The following is a 25,528-nucleotide window of genomic DNA, read 5'->3' as shown; positions in this document are numbered from 1 at the left end:
GAATGTACAACTTTCAGATGATAAGGTGACAATTAATATTGACTGCTATTAATGTAAAATATTACTAGGTCTTTCAGAGTTTATTTGGAAGATAACAGCTCTATAAACACTATTTCGTGGTGCCCCGACTTTCTAGTTAATTACATTTACATGATTAGCTCAATCAGGTAATATTAATTACAGAGAAAGGATTTTATAGAATAGCATGTCATATCACTTAATCCGGCAAAGCCAAAGACACGACACCTGAATGAAGAACCCTGGGGGATGAATAACCCTGGAGTATAAAGAACCCTGGATGAAGAACCCTGGAGGATGAAGAATCCTTGAGTATGCATTATACATCTGGAGTCTACTTTGGATTTTTTTTCTCTGAGTAATTGTATTAGTCTAAAATAATGTAATTTTCACATTTGTTGAGCACGCAATATAGCTGGCTATTTGTATTATTTATTTGATACAGTCTTTCTTTTGCTCATCTTTATCAAGGGTGCCAATAATTTGGGAGGTGACAGTACAGTTATCTTTCAAATCAATCTTTACCGACATGCTGTGCTATCTGTATTTCCCGATCATAATGAAGTCTTTATGGGAAGCAGCTTTGGTGATGGAGTGGGTCGCTGCAGGTGAAGCAATTTAGGTAAAGTACCTCAGACCATGGACACATGATTGTTCCACCAAACACCTCAGGCATTTTAAGTCCAGTTCAATCTCTGTTTATTTCAATAGCCTCCCAGCAACTGAAACCAATACCTGTTCATTAGCCAACTCTTAAATCTTCACAAACAGTACTAAAAACACAGTGGTTATTTCAAGTACAGCAGCAATTTACTTTTAATTCTTGCTCCTTTTCCTTGTGCCTTGTATTGGGAAGACCTTTGCCTTATTTCTGCTCAGACTGCCTCTTCCTCTCAGCCTAGTTTTCACACTCCAATGAACAACACTGTTAAAAAAGAAATTGAGAAAAAACCCAAACACCACTCAGCAGTAATTGCTATTCGCTCACTGTCCTGTGCCAACTTCGGCTGGACCTTCAATCCAAGACAATGCAAGGGAGGTTTTGTTAGAATGAAATGTATGATCTATCTATTATACAATCATTAAAATCCTTGTTTGTCAATCTATTTTACATTATAGGGGGGGGGGGGTGGGGGGCAATAGTTTATAATGGCTTTATAACCTTATAATTTGATTGAGTAGTAGTAGTTATGAGATCATGATTGTCTGAAAACCAATGTGAAGTGGGTGCAACATTTTAAAGAAAAGGAGGGCTTTTATTTTATACAGTAGTTATTATATTGTTAATTCAGCTTTGGAAACACAATGTATGAAAGGTCATGAGGACAAACATATCTACACTGATGACTTTTACTAGTATTTGATGACAATGGAGAACCTTCCACGCACATTCTACACATCGTCATATGACAAAATCCCATGGATTAAATATAATAACGTTTTGATCACACTTCAAGGCAGAACAATTACTCAACAGTTGGACACTACACTCTTAGAAAAAGGGGTTCCAAAAGGGTTCTTCGGCTGTCCCCATAGAATAATATTTTTTGGTTCCAGGTAGAACTCTTTTTGGGTTCCATGTAGAACCCTCTGTAAAGGTTCTACATGGAACCCAAAAGGGATATTCTATGGAGACAGTCAAATAACCCTTTTGGAACCCTTTTTCTCTGAGTACAGCAGCATAGTAAAGCAGGCACAAGGAAAAGGAGCAAGAATTAAAAGGAAATATGCTGCTGTACTCTTAGAAAAAAGGATTCCAACAGGGTTCTTCGGCTGTCTACATAGAATAATCATTGTTGGTTCCAGGTAGAAACCTTTTGGGTTCCATGTAGAACCCTATTTAAAAGTTCTACATGGAACCTAAATGGGTTCTTCCTGGAACCAAATAGGGTTCTTCCGAAGGTTCTTCTATGGGGACAGAAGAAGAACCCTTTTAGGTTCTTCTTTTTCTTAAGAGTGTACCTTACAATGGTTGTGCAAAACTTGCTGTCCATACACATTAATCAAAAATATCTGTTGTCTCACATGAGGTGTCAAATGCATTCAACATCCATTATTCTGCCTGAGAGTTTATAAGACCTCTATCACCTTCAAAACTTTTTTGCACAATAACATGATTGGCATGACAGCTGACAAATAGAGCCATACATAAAGGGAGTTGGGTCATTGTGGCTTCTGTCAAATACAGTATGTTTCTGATGATCATATCCTAGTCTGAACTTAGTTGGTTAAAAGGTGTCACATGACATAATTTGTCGCCATGGAAGCACTTGACACATCTCCTTCATATCCATTGCTAAGTGACTAATGATGCTTCAGGGACACAATTGATACTCATACTGTATTGTGTGCTGTGTAATTTATAGTGGAACTGAGAGTGTTTTAACTGCTTTGCAGATATGAAACAAACAAAGTCATAATATCAGTCAAAAATATAAAATACCAGTTTATGCTACAAAACCAACTTTTGAAAATACATTTAAAAAAACATTGTTTGCTGCCTCCATTCGGGATGCACTGTTTAATTTTCAATGACTCAATATATTGGACAAAAACAGACGGATTTAAGGCTAGGAATTTATGCTCTTTTCGAGGCAAGCAACACTGAAGCATGCACGAGAACACCAGCTGTTCTGGATGACTGTGTGATAACGCTCTCGGTAGCCGATGTGAACAAAACCTTTAACCTCACTAGGGTACGTGGGACGGTAGCGTCCCACCTGACCAACATCCAGTGAAATTGCAGAGTGCCAAATTCAAAAACAGAAATACTGATTATAAAAATGCAGAAAACATTCAAGTGTTATACATAGGTTTAAAGATTAACTTCTTGTTAATCCAACCACGGTGTCAGATTTCAAAAAGGCTTTACGGTGAAAGCATACCATGCGATTATCTGAGAACATAGCCCAGCAGACAAATCATTACAAACAGTAACCAGCCAAGTAGAAGAGTTACACAAGTCAGAAATAGAGATACAATTAATCACTTACCTTTGATGGTCTTCATATGGCTGCACTCAGAAGACATTAATTTACTCAATAGATGTTAGTTTAGTTCGATAAAGTCTCTCTTTATATCCAAAAACCTCTGTTTTGTTTGCGCGTTTTCTTCAGTAATCCACAGGCTCAAATGCAGTCACAACAGGCAGACAACAAATCCAAATTGTATCCGTAAAGTTCATAGAAACATGTCAAATGATGTTTATATTCAATCCTCAGGTTGTTTTTAGCGTAAATAATCAATAATATTTCAACCGGACAATTACGTTGTCAATATAAAAGGTAAACAAGAAAGGTGCACTCTCGGGATTGCGCATGAAAAAGCTCTGTGACACTGTAGGGTCCACTCATTCAGACTGGTCTTACTCCCTCATTTTTCAGAATACAAGCCTGACACAATTTCTAAAGACTGCTGACATCTAGTGGAAGGCATAGGAATTGCAATTTGAGTCCTAAGTCAATGGATACTGTAATGGCATTGAATAGAAATGACAAAAATAAAACAATCCTACGTCCTGGATGGATTTTTTTCAGGTTTTCCCTTGCCAAATCAGTTCTGTTATACTCACAGACAATATTTTAACAGTTCTGGAAACTTTAGAACATTTTCTATTCAAATATATGCATATCCTAGCTTCTGGGCCTGAGTGGCAGGTAGTTTACTTTGGGCAAGATTTTCATCCAGAGGTGAAAATAGTGCCCCCTACCCGAGATAAGTTAAACAGACCAACATTCACTAAGCTGCTGGGCTAGACTGATTACCAGGATGTGTACTCAAATCATGTGCAGACCAACTGTCAAATGTCTTCACTGACATTTTCAACCTCTCCCTGACTGAGTCTGTAATACCTACATGTTTTAAGCAGACCACCATAGTCCCTGTGCCCAAGGAAGTGAAGGTAACCTGCCTAAATGATTACAGTCCGTGGCACTCAAATCGGTAGCCATGAAGTGCTTTGAAAGGCTGGTCATGGCTCACATCAACAGCATCCTCCCGGACACCCTAGACACACTCCAATTCACCCACCACCCCAACAGATCCACAGATGATGCAATCTCAATCACACTCCACACTGCCCTTTCTCACCTGGACAAAAGGAACACCTATGTGAGAATGCTGTTCACTGACTATAGCTCAGTGTTCAACACCATAGTGCCCACGAAGCTCATCACTAAGTTAAGGACTCTGGGACTTAACACCTCCCTTTGCAATTGGATCCTGGACTTCTTGACGGGCCGCCCCCTGGACCCATACAAATCAGCTGGGCTTGACAATCTGGACCCTCTATTTCTGAAACTATCCGCCGCCATTGTCGCAACCCCTATTACCAGCCTGTTCAACCTCTCTTTCGTATCGTCTGAGATCCCCAAGGATTGGAAAGCTGCCACAGTCATCCCCCTCTTCAAAAGGGGAGACACCCTGGACCCAAACTGTTACAGACCTATATCCATCCTGCCCTGCCTATCTAAGGTCTTCGAAAGCCAAGTCAACAAACAGATCACTGACCATCTCGAATCCCACCGTACCTTCTCCGCTGTGCAATCCGGTTTCCGAGCCTGTCACGGGTGCACCTCAGCCACGCTCAAGGTACTAAACGATATCATAACCGCCATCGATAAAAGACAGTACTGTGCAGCAGTCTTCATCGACCTGGCCAAGGCTTTCGATTCTGTCAATCACCATATTCTTATCGGCAGACTCAGTAGCCTCGTTTTTTCTAATGACTGCCCTGCCTGGTTCACCAACTACTTTGCAGACAGAGTTCAGTGTGTCAAATCGGAGGGCATGTTGTCCGGTCCTCTGGCAGTCTCTATGGGGGTACCACAGGGTTAAATTCTCGCGCCGACTCTTTTCTCTGTATATACAAATTATGTTGCTCTTTCTGCGGGCGATTCCCTGATCCACCTCTACGCAGACGACACCATTCTGTATACTTCTGCCCCTTCCTTGGACACTGTGCTATCTAACCTCCAAACGAGCTTCAATGCCATACAACACTCCTTCCGTGGCCTCCAACTACACTTAAACGCTAGTAAAACCAAATGCATGCATTTCAACCGTTCGCTGCCTGCACCCGCACGCCCGACTAGCATCACCACCCTGGATGGTTCCGACCTAGAATATGTGGACATCTATAAGTACCTAGGTGTCTGGCTAGACTGTAAACTCTCCTTCCAGACTCATATCAAACATCTCCAATCCAAAATCAAATCTAGAGTCGGCTTTCTATTTCGCAACAAAGCCTCCTTCACTCACGCCGCCAAACTTACCCTAGTAAAACTGACTATCCTACCGATCCTCGACTTCGGTGATGTCATCTACAAAATAGCTTCCAATACTCTACTCAGCAAACTAGATGCAGTTTATCACAGTGCCATCCGCTTTGTTACTAAAGCACCTTATACCTGTATGCTCTAGTCGGCTGGCCCTCGCTACATATTCGTCGTCAGACCCGCTGGCTCCAGGTCATCTACAAGTCCATGCTAGGTAAAGCTCCGCCTTATCTCAGTTCACTGGTCACGATGGCAACACCCACCCGTAGCACTCGCTCCAGCAGGTGTATCTCACTGATCATCCCTAAAGCCAACACCTCATTTGGCCGCCTGTCCTTCCAGTTCTCTGCTGCCTGTGACTGGAATGAATTGCAAAAATCACTGAAGTTAGATGCTTTTATTTCCCTCACCAACTTTAAACATCTGCTATCTGAGCAGCTAACCGATCGCTGCAGCTGTACATAGTCCATCTGTAAATAGCCCACGCAATTGACCTACCTCATCCCCATACTGTTTTTATTTATTTACTTTTCTGCTCTTTTGCACACCAGTATCTCTACTTGCACATGATCATCTGATCATTTATCACTCCAGTGTTAATCTGCTAAATTGTACTTATTCGCTCCTATGGCCTATTTATTGCCTACCTCCTCATGCCCTTTGCACACAATGTATATAGACCATTTTTTTCCTACTGTGTTATTGACTTGTTAATTGTTTACTCCATGTGTAACTCTGTGTTGTTGTCTGTTCACACTGCTATGCTTTATCTTGGCCAGGTCGCAGTTGTAAATGAGAACTTGTTCTCAACTAGCCTACCTGGTTAAATAAAGGTGAAAAAAAAGCAACACTTCTGCCATGCTGATCCTTAACACTGGGGCCCCTCAAGAGTGTGTACTTGCGAATTGGAGTGGGCCTAGGGTTTCCGGCATGATGTACCTTTCTTTAGATTTTAGCTCATATTGCTCTGGCTAGCAGTAGTTGTTGATCTTGATGTTGTTGATGTTTATATAGGGAAAGATAGCCTACCTTTTTATGGTTGTTTGATCAATAGGACTGTAAAGTTCCCAAACGTAAGAGGACTTAGCAACATATTTGCAGAAATTCATTCAGGTGTATTTTGTGGCTTTTGCCGAATGCGTTCTAATGATCTAAAGTCTCGCTGTTGCAACTTCCTGTAAACACACAGTCCAGTTCAGTGAATGATGGCAGGCCTGTGTGGCAAATGGCTTGTTTGCATAAAGGCCTACCGTAGCTCTGATTGGCTATGGCGCACCGGTCTGCGGAGACTCCAGGTCCTGGATAAGACAGATGTTTTTATTAGGGTGTATTTACTGCAGTGTCTATTACTTGTCCAAAAGCACAGCCTTTTTCCCACACTATATTTCTAGATCATTTTCACAAATGCCTTTTAGTCAAAGCTTCTTAGGGATGGTCCCCTTTTTTTCAATTTTCTCCAAAATGACATATCCAAATCTAACTGCATGTAGCTCAGGCCCTGAAGCAAGGATATGCATATTCTTGGTACCATTTCAAAGGAAACACTTTGAAGTTTGTGGAAATGTAAATTGAATGTAGGAGAATATAACACAATAGATCTGGTAGAAGAAAATACTAAGAAAAACCAACCAATCTTTTTCTACCACAATCTTTGAAATGCAGAGAAAGTTCACAGTTCTAGCCATTAATCTGGTTGTAATTATGATAGTGTACATGAGATGGCAGCAGTGTGTGTGCAAAGTTTCAGATGGATAACTTGAAGTATGAGTGAACGACAATACTTTTAGTGTGAAGTCCCCAGGTACATTTGGGCAGATCGTGAAGGAGACATTCGTATTCATCTTACATTTTTTTGCAAGAATATCATCAAATCTGTATACTTGGACTTTGATTGAGCTTTCCAAGTATTAGTAGCCATATTATAAGTTCAACATTTGCAAAACAACCAGTTTTCATAACTCTGAATATCCTTATAATTTTAGTCCAAAATTAGAAGGTATGCTGTCATACAAGGTTAGTAGCTACATTTGACATTTTCTGGATGTCGTAAAGCTCCCGTAAAGCCCAGCTCATTGGCTGTCTATCTAGCTTTGTTTGACTCCGATTGGTGCTTATTTGACAACGATACAGTCGTTCAAGTGATGACTTCCCGCGCCATCGGCGTGCCATGAAGGTGTTGCTCTCTAACCAAATATGGTGTCCTATAGGATATACTACACCCCTAATGATATAGTGAAGTCTTGTTACCTTCTAGGCTCTCCAAGGAATACATACGAATGTGATTGGACTCGTTGAAACAACGTTTAGGGTGAGATTTTCACAGATTCCTTTCTTTGCAAATTGAACGAGTTGAAATACAAAATCAATCGAGCATGCTATCTGGACCTTTTTACGATATGAAAAAGGATTTTATCTAACAAAACGACACTTCCTGTTATCTCTGGGACCCTTTGGATGATAAATCAGAGCAAGATTTCAGAATGTAAGTACACACATTTCACCTTCAGAGGTGAATTTATCAAACCTATCCCGGTGAAAAAAGTGTTTTCTTGTTAGGAGCTCTCCTCAAACAATAGCATGGCATTTTTTTGCAGTAATAGCTACTGAAAATTGGACAGTACAGTTATATTAACAAGAATTTAAGCCTTCAGCCGATATAAGACACTTATATGTACCGACATTTGTTGTTTCTCTAAAATCTGCAAACTTGACATAATGCGCTGCATGATTTACAGAAAAAATGGTGTCATCCTTCCTGAGGATGTATTTGAACAGATTTTAATAAGATTCCATGTTGATAAAATGCTGTCAGTTCCACTTTAAGCAAGCTTTCGAAACTTCTGAAAATACCCTTTCGAAGCGAATATGCCATTTGGGTGACATCAACATTGATTTTAACAGCTCAAGTCGAAAATATCCCTTGTGCTGACGGTGTCTCAGGGAGAGTTGGGATATAAAAATATATATAATTCCAATTCACATGTGTATTAATACACACTTGTACATGTGTGAAATAGGAACAAATATAAGCACCCACCAAATTATAGTATTATTGGTTTAATTTGAATCACATGTATGAATTAAATAAATTATCTTCACATTGGCTAAAGAGTTCAATAATGAAATGAACATATTTATTGTGCTATGAAGAGTGACAAAATCTGGCATGACAGCTTGTCAGGCACCTGCCTGCCAGGATCATGTGGTGGAAATTGCTTCAGGAAAGCCTTTCAGGGAGCTCCCTAAGAGCATGATATGTATCAGGCATCAATACAGGAATTTGACCACCTGTCAATCTTGTTCACCAAGTCTCATTCCTTCATGTCTGTTTGTATATCAATCACACGTCCTCACCTCTTGTGTCAATGACGTATCAGTGACCAATATATGATCTTTTATAATCGTATTCATTTGTCTGAGTTTAATTAATTCAGACAGAAGCAGCCCGTCTGACATGGTTCCTCCTGGCGCCAGGGGGCGGCAGAGACCGCCCTAGAGACTTTTATTGGACTCAGGCGTGTGTTATTATTATTGTTAAAAGAGGTGTGTTTTATGTGGTCCTTTGCAGAAGCTTGAATTGAGACTTAGTGTTTGCTGTTTTTTCCCCCCAAGTGTACTGTGATCCTGTGGCTACTGTTTCTCAGTAAAGTATTATGTTTATCTTTAACCACTGATTCCTTGTCTGGTTTCTTCTCTGCACCTGGGTCCAACCTCACCATGTCACACTGTCAACTCCATGTGAAGTGTCAATATAAAGTCAGCAAAAAAGAAAAGTCTCTTTTTCAGGACCCTGTCTTTCAAAGATCATCAATAAAAATGCAAATAACTTCACAGATCGTCATTGTAAAGGGTTTAAACACTGTTTCCCATGCTTGTTCAATGAACCATAAACAATTAATGAACATGCACCTGTGGAACAGTCGTTAAGACAATAACAGCTTACAGATGGTAGGCAAGTAAGGTCAGAGTTATGAAACCTTAGGACACTAAAGAGGCCTTTCTACTGACTCTGAAAAACACCAAAGGAAAGATGCCCAAGGTCCCTGCTCATCTGTGAGAACGTTCCTTAGGAATGCTGCAAGGAGGCATGAGGACTGCAGATGTGACCAGGGCAATAAATTGCAATGTGAGATGCCTAAGACAGCGCTACAGGGAGACAGGGCGGACAGCTGATCGTCCTCACAGTGGCAGACCACATTTAACAACACCTGCACAGGATCGGTACATCTGAACATCACACATGTGGGACAGGTACAACAACAACTGCCTGAGTTACACCAGGAACGCACAATCCCTCCATCAGTGCTCAGGTTGTCCGCAATAGACTGAGAGAGGCTGGACTGAGGGTTTGTAGGCTTGTTGTAAGGAAGGTCCTCACCAGACATCACCGGCAACAACGTCGCCTATGGGCACAAACCCACCATCGCTGGACCAGACAGGACTGGCAAAAAGCGATCTTCACTGACAAGTCACGGTTTTGTCTCACCAGGGGTGAAGGTCAGATTCGTGGTTTTTGTCGAAAGAATGAGCGTTACACCGAGGTCTGTAGTCTGGAGCGGGATACATTTTCAGGTGGAGGGTCCGTCATGGTCTGGGGCGCTGTGTCACTGGCATGACAATGCCACCAGCAATTCTGCTCGTTCTGTGCGTGATTTCCTGCAAGACAGGAATGTCAGTGTTCTGCCATGGCCAGTGAAGAGCCCGGATCTCAATCCCTTTGAGCACGTCTGGGACCTGTTGGATCGGAGGGTGAGGGCTAGGGCCATTCCCCACAGAAATTTCCGGGCACTTGCAGGTGCCTTGGTGGAAGAGTGGGGTAACATCTCACAGCAAGAACTGGCAAATCTGGTGCCGTCCATGAGGGGGGGATGCACTGCAGTAATTAATGCAGCTGGTGGCCACACCAGATACTGTTACTTTTTAATTTTGACCCCCCCCCCCCCCCCCCCCCCCCCTTTGTTCAGGGACACATTCCATTTCTGTTAGTCACATGTCTGTGGAACTTGTTCAGTTTATGTCTCAGTTGTTGAATCTTGTTATGTACGAATATTTACACATGTTAAGTTTGCTGAAAATGAACGCAGTTGACAGTGAGAGGACGTTTATTTTTTTGCTGAACTTACATGTACAGTGGGGCAAAAAAAGTATTTAGTCAGCCACCAATTGTGCAAGTTCTCCCACTTAAAAAGATGAGAGAGGCCTGTAATTTTCATCATAGGTACACTTCAACTATGACAGACAAAAATAATAATCGAAATGCTTTTTTGCCTCTCTTTAAATGAGAGAGAAACCCCTCTTATTGAATTCTAACTACATATACAGATGTGAGATGGTTGCTCTATTGTAAATGGGATATTATGTGACATAACTACCAATTAATTTGCCATAATTATATTATGCTGTTTACTGCATCGGATGTAATTGATCACCCAGCTGTGTGCAAACAAAACACATACTGAAAGCAAACATGCTGCTGTTTTTTGACGCCAACCCACCACTGGGGTGCATGGCCAAAGAGCTCTATTTTCATGTCATGGTCAGATGACATGAAAATAGTGCTATAATGCCATCCACATCAGTGGTGGGTTTGGCAGAAGCATATTCAGAAAAGTTCCTCAAACCTTTGATAAAATAAGTCTAGTGGTTTGTTGAAGTCCAGAAAAATTATACTATTCAGTATAAATATTACTTGTGAGTCAAAGCAAATACTACATGTTGCTAATTAGATATAGTTGTTCCACGAATAGAGTGCCTTTCATGCCCTTCAGACATTATATGCGTATGTTTGATAAAACACTACATTTAACAGTTGGCTCAAATACATCTATGCTGTAACTAATCTAAACCATGTTAAACATTTCAATAGCAGTGTGTTTTCATTAAAACAATTTTAAACCATTTAACCCCAACATTTTCCCTCGTTTTCACCATCATTGTAAAGTCCTAGCTATTTTGTTGCTTTGGGAAAGTCATATCTAAAGATTTTTAATGTGAATAGTAATACATTTACATTTGTCCCCCAGCTTTAAAGTCAACCCTATACCGTGAGCTAAACTCTTGTTTCAATCTGGCAAAACTATTCCTTTAAAATATATATTTCTAACAAATAACATTTCAAATAATATTCAAAGAATATGCAGAAATGTACTTGGGACTTTCAACAGGGCTTGAAACCCATTGAAAACCTGCGGTTTGAATTCTAGATGGCAGTCCATGATGGCAGTCCATGATGGCAGTCCATAAGCACAGAGAATGGATATCCATTATCTGGAAATATTCTGTATGGAAGAATGGTCTAAGATCCCCCCCCCCCCCCCAATGTGTCCTCCAAACACATAAAACATTTTAAGAAAAGGATTCAGTGTCATTAGCCTGAAAACAGGGGTGCCATCATTTTGACCATTTAATTTTAATTTTACTCATTAACAAAATATTTCTCAGAATTTCCCAACTTTTTGGAGTATACAATATTATTTATTATATCCAGTCTTTTTGCTCTTCATCAATAGTTATGGACCCCATTGTATCATGAGATGGTGCAGTAATGCAGATATTCATAAAAATATAAATAAATAATACAAATATATATACAAAAATATATTTTATTGTCACATACACCAGATAGGTGCAGTGAAATGTATTGTTGTACAGGGTCATAGTAGTACGGCACACTTGGAACAAATTAGGGGTTAGTGCCTTGCTCAAGGACACATTGGCAGATTTTTCACCTTGTCGGCTCAGGTATTCGAACCAGCCACATTTCGGTTACTGGTCAAAAAACTCTAACTGCTAGGCCATTATAGGCCATTATATCATGAAACTAATATGATATCGATATTGTACTGAACATTTTTACTGACATTTATACAGATTTTCCATATTGGTGGTGATCACTAGTGTTATAGTGTGGACACTACAAATAATTACACTGAATATGTATTGTACTTACCTGCTGTATAGTATGATTGCTATTCATGTGTGCATGGTTATTATTGGCAATGACTGTGACCTTTCCCCTTGGAGGATGTCATCACCCCGACGGATCTGTAGAATGTGACTCTACCACATGTTGAGAGGGCTGTATCGTTTAGCTGTATTTGCACCGTTTGTACATGGCTGTACACCTTTTATTTCTTAAGTTGAAAGTAAAGGAAAGTAATATTGAAATGCGTGTGGGCATTCCTTGTCAAGTTACCACAACTAGTGTGAAGGACGTTGGAATGAGGGTGTCCTAAAATGGACACATTGTTTTTAAATGGAATTCCCTAACAGAAATGGAAGCCTATTCAACAGTCTTCACAGGCTGTGTATGTATGTTTAAATACAGATATTTCATCCCATTCTCCTCAGAACACACTATAGTGCTCTGCATTGCAGTAGCATTCCGTTGACAATAGGCCTTGAATATTATTTTGTCAAGGAATTCTCAAATGAACCGGTTATTGAAGTGTCATGTTTCAAGACCTGAAATGTCTCAGCTCTTGACAGGACAAACTTAAACATTATGATCTATTCTCCAAAAGTGGTGTGAGGTCCTGTACAACTTTAGTGACTCATCTTTGCATTCTCTCAATGGAAAATAAAGGTCTGTTATTGACATACTGGGATCAACCGTATAACACAAAAACACTAACTTAAATAGCTTTCATACATTTGTGAATCACCATAAATTACTTTGCTAGCAATCAGCAGAGCAGTGATGCCATGACAGTTGCCACCATTAGAATACAAGGAATTAGGTGCTTTAATTATATTGTGTTTGTTAATTACTTACCATATTGATGGTGCCTCAGTCCCACTTATCTCCAGGAAGTCGTATCTGTCTTCCAGCTGGAAATCGCTGAAGACTAGGGCGATGGTGTCCCCTGGTTCAGCCAGAATACTCCATGTGCAGTCTGCATTATTCTCATACTCTGAGGGGAAGTGTGGACTCGATATTGTCCCTGTTGTTCCCCTCAATGTCCCACCACAAGCTCCTTCAGCTAAAATTAAGAAAATAAGTGAGAGACAATTGCATTACTGACTGGGTCACAACTTGCTCTTCTAAAATAAATCAGTCTCGACTGAGTCCTGACTCTCTGTTATTTCAGCTCCTATTGAGTGGACAAATATTTACTAGTAAGAGATGAAGGTTTTACAGCAACTAAGATTAGCCTTGTTCCTGACACAAGATTGGCAAATCTGTAAAATAAATGTGGTTGTTGTTGCAAGTTGAACAACCAAAACAGTGGCCATTGGAAGCTACTGCCTTGTGACCTTCCTAAGACCTCTAAAACCTATGATTTGATACTTCAGGTTCAAGGATAATCCAGGATAAACACAACTAAATGATGATCCAGGATCAACACAACTAAATGAAGATCCAGGATCAACACAACTAAATGATGATCCAGGATCAACACAACTAAATGATGATCCAGGATCAACACAACTAAATGATGATCCAGGATCAACACAACTAAATGATGATCCAGGATCAACACAACTAAATGATGATCCAGGGAATTTCTTACCCTCCAAAGAGTATTGTAAAATAATATGATATTATATGTAAATACACTACAAACTGTGTCTTACCCCGACAAAATGGTGCTGGAAAGTCCCACGATGCACCGGTACCTGGACTCACAATACAAGTGAGTGCAGCATGTCCCTCCAGTATATATCCCATGAGACAACTGTAACGGATCTTGTCTCCAATGTTGTACCTTGTTCCATGAATTACTCCTTTTGGTATCAACCCTGGATTTCCACATGTGTGACTTGGTAGCACTGAAAAACAAAACAAAATATAATACTTTTAATTCCATGGCAGATCCCAGTGTTACTCTGTTGTCGAGTCTAGCACAGGGCTTTCCAAACTTGTTTTGTGCCGTGAACCCGTTTTGGCATAAAAAATTATATGAACCAAGAGTGATTATTTCTCTCACGACTCCACAATGCTGGTCCAGCACCAAGATAATTAGTAGTTAGTAGACCATAGTTTGCTTTGTATGTTCTATGTTTTGTTTGGTCAGGGTGTGATCTGAGTGGGCAATCTATGTTGGATGTCTTGTTTGTCTGTTTCTGTGTTTGGGCCTGATATGGTTCTCAGTCAGAGGCAGGTGTTAGTCATTGTCTCTGATTGGGAGCCATATTTAGGTAGTCTGTTTTGTGTTGGGTTTTGTGGGTGATTGTTCCTGTCTTTGTGTTTGTTACATCAGATAGGGCTGGTTTCGTTTTTCACATTTTTTGTTTTTGTATATTGTTCTATTTTCATCTTTATTAAAGATGTATCACAATAACCACACTGCGTTTTGTTCCGGCTCTCCTTCAACAGAAGAATCTCGTTACAGCTAGTCAGTTTTTATGGTTACATTTACTGTTCCACTTTATTTGTACACTGAACAAAAATATAAACACAACATGCAACAATTTTAAAAGATTTTACTGAGTTACGGTTCATGTAAGGAAATCAGTAACTCTATGGATTTCACCTGACTGGTAGGGGTGTGGATCAAAAAACCAGACAGTATATGGTGTGCCCACCATTTGTCTCATGCAGCGAGATACATCTCCTTCGCATAGAGTTGATCAGGCTGTTGATTGTGGCCTGTGGAATGTTGTCCCACTCTTCTTCAATGGCTGTGTAAAGTTGTTGGATATTGGTGGGAACTGGAACACGCTGCATCCCAAACATGTTCAATGGGTGACATGTCTGTTGAGTATATAGGCCATGGAAGAACTGGAAAAAAAAAATAATTCCAGGAATTGTGTACAGATCCTTGCTACACGAGGCAATGCATTATCATGCTGGCGGCGGTTGAATGGCATGGCAAGGGGCCTCAGGATCTCATCATGGTATCTCTGTGCATTCAAATTGCCATCGATAAAATGTAATTGTGTTCATTGCCCTTAGCTTATGCCAGCCCACTTCTCTAGGGTGCCCGTGGCCATCGAAGATCAGTTACGACGTCGAACAGCAGCCAGGTCAAGACCTTGGTGAGGACGCCGAGCACGCAAATGAGCTTCCCTGAGACGGTTTCTGACAGTTTGTGCAGAAATCTTTGGTTTTTCAAACCTACAGTTTCATCAGTTATCTTGGTGGCTGGTCTCAGAAGATCCCGCAGGTGAAGAAGCCTGATGTGGAGTTCCTGGGCTGGTGTGGTTACATGTGGTGTGCGGTTGTGAGACCCGTTGGATGTACTGCCAAATTCTCTAACACGATGTTGGAAGTGGCTTATGGTTGAGAAATGAACATTAAATTCACTGGCAACAGCTCTTGTGGACATTACTGCAGTCAGCATGCCAACTGCACACACATTTTAGAGTGGCCTTTGATTGTCCCCAGCACAAGGTGCACCTGTGTAATGATCATGCTGTTTAATCAGATTTTGGATACGCCACATTTCTTAGGTGGATATATTATCTTGGCAAATGGTGCCATGAAAACGACCTCTCCCTCAACCGCAACAAAATGAAGGAGCTGATCGTGGACTTCAGGAAACAGCAGAGGGAGCACGCCCATATCCACATCGACAGGACCGCAGTAGAGAAGGTGGAAAGCTTCAAGTTCCTCGGCGTACACATCACTGTTAAACTGGAATGGTCCACCCACATAGACAGTGTGGTGAGGCTGAAGAAATGTGGCTTGGCCCCTAAGACCCTCACAAACTTTTACAGATGCACAATTGAGAGCATCCTGTTGGGCTGTATCATAACCTGGTGTGGCAACTGCACTGCGCGCAACCGCAGTGCTCTCCAGAGGGTGGTGCGATCTGCCCAAAGTGTCACCGGGGGCACACTGCCTTCCTACCAGGACACCTGCAGCACCCAATGTCACAGGAAGGCCAAAAAGATCATCAAGGACATCAACCACCCGAGCCAGGGCTTGTTCAGCCCGCTATCATCCAGAATCAAATCAAATTAAGGTTTATTTGTCACGTGCGCCGAATACAACAGGTGTAAACCTTACAGTGACATGCTTACTTACAGGCTCTAACCAATGGTGCCAAAAAAGGTATGTGTGTGTGTGTGTATGTGTAGGTAAGTAAAGAAATAAAACAACAGTAGAAAGACATTTGAAAAAAGAGTAGCAAGGCTATATACAGACACCTGTTAGTCAGGCTTATTGAGGTAGTATGTACATGTAGGTATTGTTAAAGTGACTGTGCATATATAATGAAAAGAGAATAGCAGAAGCGTAAAAAGAGGGGTTTGCGGGTGGTGGGACACAATGCAGATAGCCCGGTTAGCCAATGTGCGGGAGCACTGGTTGGTCGGGCCAATTGAGGTAGTATGTACATGAATGTATAGTTAAAGTGACTATGCATATAAGATAAACTGATGAACAGATAAAAACCAAAAAAAAAACATTTTTTTCCTAAACTTGGCACTCCGGTACCGCTTGCCATGCGGTATTAGAGAGAACAGTCTATGACTGGGGTGGCTGGGGTCTTTGACAATTTTTAGGGCATTCCTCTGACACCGATGCCAAATCATTTTAGTTTCCTGAGGGGGAATATGCTTTGTCGTGCCCTCTTCACGACTGTCTTGGTGTGTTTGGTCCAATCTAGTTTGTTGTTGATGTGGACACCAAGGAATTTGAAGCTCTCAACCTGCTCCACTACAGCCTCGTCGATGAGAATGGGGACGTGCTCGGTGCTCCTTTTCCTGTAGTCCACAATCATCTCCTTAGTGTTGATTACATTGAGGGATAGGTTGTTATTCTGGCACCACCCGGCCAGGTCTCTGACCTCCTCCCTATAGGCTCTCTTCGTTGCCGGTGATCAGGACTACCACTGTTGTGTCGTCAGCAAACTTAATGATGGTGTTGGAGTCGTGCCTGGCCATGCAGTCGTGGGTGAACAGGGAGTACAGGAGGGGACTGAGCACGCACCCCTGGGGAGCTCCAGTGTTGAGGATCAGCATGGCAGATGTGTTCCTAACTACCCTCACCACCTGGGGGCGGCCTGTCAGGAAGTCCAGGATCCTTAGCTTAGTGATGAGCTTTGAGGGTACTATGGTGTTGAACGCTGAGCTGTTGTCAATGAACAGCATTCTCACATAGGTGTTCCTTTTGTCCAGGTGGGAAGGGCAGTGTGGAGTGCAATAGAGATTGCATCATCTGTGGATCTGTTTGGGCGGTATGCAAATTGGAGTGGGTCTAGGGTTTCTGGGATAATGGTGTTGATGTGAGCCATTACCAGCCTTTCAAAGCACTTCATGGCTACGGACATGAGTGCCACGGGTCTGTAGTCATTTAGGCAGGTTGCCTTTGTGTTCTTGGGCTCAGGGACTATGGTGGTCTGCTTGAAGCATGTTGGTATTACAGACTCAATCAGGGACATGTTGAAAATGTCAGTGAAGACACCTGCCAGTTGGTCAGCACATGCCCGGAGCACACGTCCTGGTAATCCATCTGGCACCGCAGCCTTGTGTATGTTGACCTGTTTAAAGGTCTTACTCATGTCGGCTACAGAGAGCGTGATCACACAGTCGTCCGGAACAGCTGACGCTCTCATGCATGCCTCAGTGTTGTTTGCCTCGAAGCGAGCATAGAAGTGATTTAGCTCGTCTCGTAGGCTTGTGTCACTGGGCAGCTCGCGGCTGTGCTTCCCTTTGTAGTCTGTAATAGTTTGCAAGCCCTGCCACATCCGACGAGCGTCGGAGCCGGTGTAGTATGATTCAATCTTAGCCCTGTATTGACGCTTTGCCTGTTTGATGGTTCGTCGCAGGGCATAGCGGGATTTCGTGTAAGCTTCCGGGTTAGAGTCCCACACCTTGAAAGCTGCAGCTCTACCCTTTAGCTCAGTGCGAATGTTGCCTGTAATCCATGGCTTCTGGTAGAGGTATGTAAGTACAGTCACTGTGGGCACGACGTCCTCAATGCACTTATTGATAAAGCCAGTGACTGATGTGGTGTATTCCTCAATGTCATCGGAAGAATCCCGGAACATGTTCCAGTCTGTGATAGCAAAGCAGTTCTGTAGTTTAGCATCTGCTTCATCTGACCATTTTTTAATCGACCAAGTCACTGGTGCTTCCTGCTTTAATTTTTGCTTGTAAGCAGGAATCACGAGGATAGAGTTGTGGTCGGATTTACCAAATGGAGGGCGAGGGAGAGCTTTTTCTCGTCTCTGTGTGTGGAGTACATCTGTGTCTGGTTGCACATTTAACATGTTGATAGAGATTTGGTAGAACTGATTTAAGTTTCCCTGCATTAAAGTCTCCGGCCACTAGGAGCGCCGCCTCTGGGTGAGTGGTTTCCTGTTTGCTTATTTCCTTATACAGCTGACTGAGTGCTGTCTTAGTGCCAGCATCTGTCTGTTGTGGTAAATAAACAGCCACGAAAAGTATAGCTGAGAACATTCTAGGCAAGTAGTCTGGCCTGCAGTTTATTACAATATACTCGACATCAGGCGAGCAAAATCTAGAGACTTCCTTAGATTTCGTGGACCAGCTGTTGTTTACAAATATGCACAGACCGCCCCCTCGTCTTACCGGAGTGTGCTGTTCTATCCTTCCGGTGCAGAGTGTATCCTTCCTAACTGAATATCCATGTCGTCATTCAGCCACGATTCCGTGAAGCATAGGATATTACAGTTTTTTATGTCCTGTTGGTAGGATATTCGTGATCTTACCTCGTCTAGTTTATTGTCCAATAATTGCACGTTGGCGAGTAATATTGAAGGTAACTGCAGCTTTCCTAGTTGTATTCTGCGGGTCCGGACGAGGCATCCGGCTCTTTGTCCTCTGTGTCGCTTCCTTTTGCGAATGATTGGGATGTCTGCCCTGTGGGTTGTTTGGAGAATATTGTGTGAGTCCTGCTTGCTGCTGTTGTTGTTGTTGAAGAAATCTTCGTCCAATCCGAGGTGAGTGATCGCTGTCCTGATATCCAGAAGCTATTTTCTGCCGTAAGATATGGTTGCAGAAACATTATGTACAAAATAGTTTGCAACTATCGCGGAAAAAACCCCACATAATAGCACAATTGGTTAGGAGACAGAAAAACGGCGATCATCTCCTCCGGTGCCATCTTTTACACACATACCCCATGCGAGGTCAGTACAGGTGTATCAAAGCTGGGACCGAGAGACTGGAAAAACAGCTTCTATTTCAAGGTCATCAGACTGTTAAATAGCCATCACTAGGTGGCTTCCACCCGGTTACGTAACCTTGCACCTTAGAGGCTGCTGCCCTATATACATAGACATTGAATCACTGGCCACTTAAATAATGGAACACTAGTCACTTTAATAATGTTTACATACTACTTTACTCAACTCATATGTATATACTGTATTCTATTCTACTGTATTTTAGTCAATGCCACTAGAAACACAACCATTTCTATTCACCCGCAATAACATCTGCTAAATATGTGTATGTGACAAATACAATTTGATTTGATGCTCTCTAACAGGGATGTAAACACATTTGTGCCCATGGAATCTTTTCTTGATTTTCATGAAACATGGGACCAACACTTTATGTGTTGTGTTTATATTTTTGTTCAGTGTATTTGAATTAGACTAAGCTTAAATGTGGTAAAGTCTCTGTTTCAGGAGAACTACAAAGTGGTAACTACAACATTGTAACTACAACTTTGTAACTAGAAATTCGTTGCTGGAGTATTTAAACATGCATCATTCATTCATTTATTTTGTGAGTTGAAAGAATTCAAATCGAATGGAATGCATCAATGTTCTCACACATAAATAAAAAGTCATTAGGGTAAAATGAAAACATCATCGATCTTAAAACAAAACATTGCCTGTCTTGTAGAATATAACATCTCTACTTCGGCACAACCCAACACAAATAAGGGACTATATTAATATTTTATTGTACATTGTGCAAGTAGCAGTTTTCTTGATTTTTAAGACACGTTCCAAAACCTCAACTTCCAGGGATCATGTCAAAGAGCATTGTTACATCCTGTCAAAGAGCATTGTTACATCCTGTCAAAGAGCATTGTTACATCCTGTCAAAGAGCATTGTTACATCCTGTCAAAGAGCATTGTTACATCCTGTCAAAGAGCATTGTTACATCCTGTCAAAGAGCATTGTTACATCCTGTCAACTCCTAAACAACTGTGTCAAACAACACATATCAGCCTTGGGACCAGTCTGCCACACAAAATAAGAGGGAAATGTTATTTTACCCTACCACCGAGAATTGCTTTAATCTACACTTCTGATGGAATTCTGGATAGAATTTTGATACTTTATGACAGAAATAGAACATCATCAAATTATATATATTACAGAATACTATATATATATCAGCATTATCTCAAAGTCAGATGGACAGTGCTTCAAGTTTACTAGACACTTTATTTTTTCCCTCATTTCTTCTAAGGCACCTAAGTCATGGATATTCCCGTTTAATTCAAATACATGTAATTCGATATAAATAAATAACTGCATGCCCCAAATGCAAATGCTGCCTCCTTAGTACTCCGTTCTGTGGACCTATGAAATAACTACCTCTGTGCTGATTAAAGCTTGAATGAGCTAAATGTCTAATTGCAGTTCCTAACTGGAAATAAAATGCATGGGGTACTGAAAGCCTGATACAAGCCCCCAGGTTCAGTCTGGTGGCTGAGTCCTCCCCCCACCTCCTTTCCCGTATGAATCAGACCTTCTCTGCTACACTGCTAAACCAGTGGGACTATCTGTGGCACACTGCTAAACCAGTGGGACTATCTGTGGCACACTGCTAAACCAGTGGATCAGACCATCTCTGCCACACTGCTAAACCAGTGGGACTATCTGTGGCACACTGCTAAACCAGTGGGACTAACTGTGGCACACTGCTAAACCAGTGGATCAGACCATCTCTGCCACACTGCTAAACCAGTGGGACTATCTGTGGCACACTGCTAAACCAGTGGATCAGACCATCTCTGCCACACTGCTAAACCAGTGGGACTATCTGTGGCACACTGCTAAACCAGTGGGACTATCTGTGGCACACTGCTAAACCAGTGGATCAGACCATCTCTGCCACACTGCTAAACCAGTGGATCAGACCATCTGTGGCACACTGCTAAACCAGTGGGACTATCTGTGGCACACTGCTAAACCAGTGGGACTATCTGTGGCACACTGCTAAACCAGTGGATCAGACCATCTCTGCCACACTGCTAAACCAGTGGGACTATCTGTGGCACACTGCTAAACCAGTGGGACTATCTGTGGCACACTGCTAAACCAGTAGATCAGACCATCTCTGCCACACTGCTAAACCAGTGGGACTATCTGTGGCACACTGCTAAACCAGTGGGACTATCTGTGGCACACTGCTAAACCAGTAGATCAGACCATCTCTGTCACACTGCTAAACCAGTGGGACTATCTGTGGCACACTGCTAAACCAGTGGGACTATCTGTGGCACACTGCTAAACCAGTAGATCAGACCATCTCTGTCACAGTACTGTCCTGCCTTAGACAAAACAAGAATAGGTACCGTACATACACTAATGTTAATATAAACACATGTGTAATGAAGAGAAAACTGTAAGGCTGCACAATTAGCATAGCCTACATCCCCTAAAATGTGTAAAATGACCAGGATTGGATAAGATCTAGAAGACATTTTAAAAAGAGTTTGAAATGCAGCAGTTTTCCGGCTACATCGCATGCACTATGTATCAGCATGGTTGTAATCAAAACCCTCATAAATTATTCCTGCCTTCGGATGGATGCTTCACCATTTGGGATTTTGAAATAAATGCTGTAACTGGTATTGGGAGTAATATAGTCTCTTTTTAGCACTGTCAAAACGAGGCTCCCAGCCTTCTTCATGAATCAAGGGATTACTACAAACACACGATTGTAATGGCTACATGAGCGAAGATGCAGTAGTTGACAGACAATGTGAAGATTTTGAGACGCTCCAGATTTTTAGATTAAATAGTTATCTCATAGCTTGAATTCTATGAGCAACATTCTTGAGAAGCAGACAAAAAATATAGGCCAAATTATTTTACAATGAGAAAATGTAAATTAGAATAAGAAGGCCTACAGACAGAAAATTACACCCATTGCTTGGCTGGTTCCCAGAATAGCCCTCTACAAGATCGCCACCAGACTCTTCATCAACCCATCTATCTGACCACCTTACTCTGATCAAGCCATGAACTGTCCCTTTCCATCTTTGGAGGATGCATGCACTCAAAGACTTGGCCCCTATTGGTTGACCTAGCCAACAATAATGATGTATTAAGTACTTTGAAAAGCACTATAGAAATGACATAAATTATTAGTATTATTAAATCATGAGCAACAGCCTTTGGTGGAAAACAACATGTTACAGTATGTATGGTGTTTATTATTAAATCCACCTCAATCAGTGTAGATGAAGGAGAGGAGACAGGTTAAAGAAGGATGTTCAAGCCTTGAGACCATTGATACGGATTGTGTGTGTGCCATTCAGAGGGTGAATGGGCAAAACAAAAGATTTAAGTGCCTTTAAATGGGGTATGGTAGTACTACAATGCTGCTGGGTTTTTCACACTCAACAGTTTCCAGTGTGTATTAAGAATGGTCGACCAGCCAAAGGACATCCAGCCTACGTCACACAACTGTGGGAAGCATTGGAGTCAACATGGGCCACCATCCCTGTTGAACGCTTTCGACACCTTGTAGAGTCCACGACCTGATGAATTGAGGCTGTTCAGAGGGCAACTCAATATTAGATAGGTGTTCTTAATATTTTGTATATAAAATCCTTCTTTATATATCCCAAAAAGGCAGTTTAGTTGGCGCCATCGATTTGAGTAATCCACTTGTTCAACTTGTAGAGAAAGGAATCCGAAAATCTACCTCTAAACTTTATTTCAACAAGTCAAAATACATTTCTATTTACTCCTCAGAGTAAACCCTAAAATGTAATCTAACTATAATATATTTTTTGGAAAGAAGTATGTTCAATCATTTTAGCAGGTGCGTAATGTCTTCACGGCACGCAAAAACACCAATCTCCAAGACTGTGTCCCTTTACTAAAACTGATATTTCTTATTTGTTTTTGAAGTTACAAGCCTGAAACCTTGAACATAGACTGCTGACACCCTGTGGAAGCCATAGGAATTGCATCCAGGGAGATAATTTTCAATATGACCTTACTCTTGCATTTCTAAGAGGACGGTCTCTCAAAAAAAAAGAAAATCTGGTTTATTTTGTTTGGGTTTTCTCCTACCATATCTATTGTGTTATATTCTCCTACATTATTTTAAAGTTTCTACAAACTTCAAAGTGTTTTCCTTTCAATGGTACCAATTATATGCATATCCTGGCTTCAGGGCCTGAGCTACAGGCAGTTTACTTTGGGCATGTCATTCAGACAGGAAGTGGAGAAAAAGGGGCCTAGCCCTAAGAAGTGATTTGAGTTGTTCTTGCCATAATATGGACTTGGTCTATTACCAAATAGGGCTATCTTCTGTATACCACCCCTACCTTGTCACAACACAACTGATTGGCTCAAATCTATTAAGAAGGAAAAACATTCCACAAATGAACTTTTAATTAACCTGTTAATTGAAATGCATTCCAAGTGACTACTTCATTAAGCTTGTTGAGAGAATGCAAAGAGTGTGCAAAGCTATGATCAAGGCAAGGGGTGGCTACTTTGAAGAATCTATTTTATAAAATATATATAAAAAAGTATTATAAATATAAAAAATATAACACTTTTTTGGTTAATACATGATTCCAAATGTGTTATTTCATAGTTTTGATGTCTTCACTTTTATTCAATGTACAATGTAGAAAATAGTTTTGTTTTTAATAAAACAATCCTTGAATGACTCGGTGTGTCCAAACTTTTTGACTGGTGCTGTGTATATATACATTTAGACTGTACATGAAAAAAATCATAATCCCAAGCTGTTTTGAAGATTTCAAAGATTCAAATTGAGATACAGCTTTGAAAGGTCATACATAACAGCAAGTCATTATATAAAGTTCAAGACTTGTCTACACAACACACTGTGTGGCTGGATAACATTTAAATTAATTGAGCTATAATGATCAACCTTTATACAATTGTGCCTATGATGAATTTGTTAATGTTTATATGCAAATTGACTGTAAGCTGTGACTGGAGAGGTGACTTCTGTGAATGTTCTGCTTATTTTTTGTACTGTGTGTTGTAGAGGTAACAGGCAATTCTTAACAATTCATCTGAATATTGTTTTTCTGACCTGGTGTGTTTTGAAGATCTGTCTGAATGTGTCTGGGTGTGGGTTTTTCATATGTAGACCTGGATCAATTTTAAAACCCAAAAGAAGCTTTCACACAAGGAAATTCAAAATAAAAAAGTATGACAGTATTTGGCAGGTCGGTTATCAAAGTAAACTTGGAGAGAGAGACGGCAAATAACTACCCTCGTCAAATCAATATTTTTGATTGGTGGTGGTCCTTGTCTAGACGTTCCCATATGAATGGGTATTTTCACAACATGGACTAAAGCAATACAATGTGTTATGAGGAATATCAATATGAGGATAATATACCTATCAGAGCATTAGCTGCAGTGATGATTGACTGAAAATTATGATATCACTCACATGCATCATGTGCATAACTTTCCACAGCTAATAATTAAGTTATTGACCTGCTACAGTATGTTTGTTAGATTATTACTGAATATGTCATGAAATGTCATAGTTAATTACTGTATGCACAACATGATACTGTTGTAACTTGACAGATATCAGCGACATTGATACGTGTAGTATGTTAATGATGTATTTTGGGAAGAGTGCTACTCTTCACACAGTGTGCATGTTGTCTCTTTCCCAGCAGCACTTATTGTATCTAGACAACATGTGTCTTTATGGTTTTATCGCCATGGGCTAGATATTTGTTATTTTATATTTAATGGTTTGAGTTATGTAAAGGGAACACAAAAATAAACACAATCCTTTGATTATTATCAAGTGAAATTAAATTAAAACAATATATCGTCATATGAAAAATTATATATTAGCTTTGTCTGTTTTTGTGGCTGTGCTGTTTTTGTGGCTGTGCTGTTTTTGTGGCAGTGCTAATTCAGTTCTAATAGTTATTTTTTCTGGTTTCAATGTATTGCATAATACAGATCCCTCAATTGACCCTCAGCAGGAATTCATGACAACTGAACACCATGGTTTCAGATGTGTTTAGGAATTGAAGGCTAAACTCAATAAAAAATGATTGTCCAAAAGACACAAGTAGGTTTCCAAGCAGGGTAGCAATCTGGGATAG

General features: G+C 40.9%; 1 protein-coding gene across 1 annotated transcript in view; it reads right to left on the bottom strand.

Annotated features, from left to right (window-relative positions):
* LOC109870209 (CUB and sushi domain-containing protein 1) overlaps window positions 1-25,528 on the bottom strand; it is a 291,027-nt gene that overhangs the window by 147,878 nt on the left and 117,621 nt on the right. The window contains exons 4-5 of the mRNA XM_031804842.1: window positions 13,872-14,066; window positions 13,069-13,276 (exon numbers count right to left, since the gene is read on the bottom strand). Of these exons, the coding sequence (XP_031660702.1) occupies window positions 13,069-13,276; window positions 13,872-14,066 (403 nt within the window). The remainder of the gene's footprint in view (window positions 1-13,068; window positions 13,277-13,871; window positions 14,067-25,528) is intronic.

The sequence above is a fragment of the Oncorhynchus kisutch genome, linkage group LG25 (genome assembly GCF_002021735.2).
Source record: "Oncorhynchus kisutch isolate 150728-3 linkage group LG25, Okis_V2, whole genome shotgun sequence".
In the NCBI taxonomy this organism is placed as follows: Eukaryota; Metazoa; Chordata; class Actinopteri; order Salmoniformes; family Salmonidae; genus Oncorhynchus; species Oncorhynchus kisutch.
The sequence above is the reverse complement of the archived record's forward strand: the minus strand, read 5'-3'. Positions and strand labels throughout refer to the sequence as shown.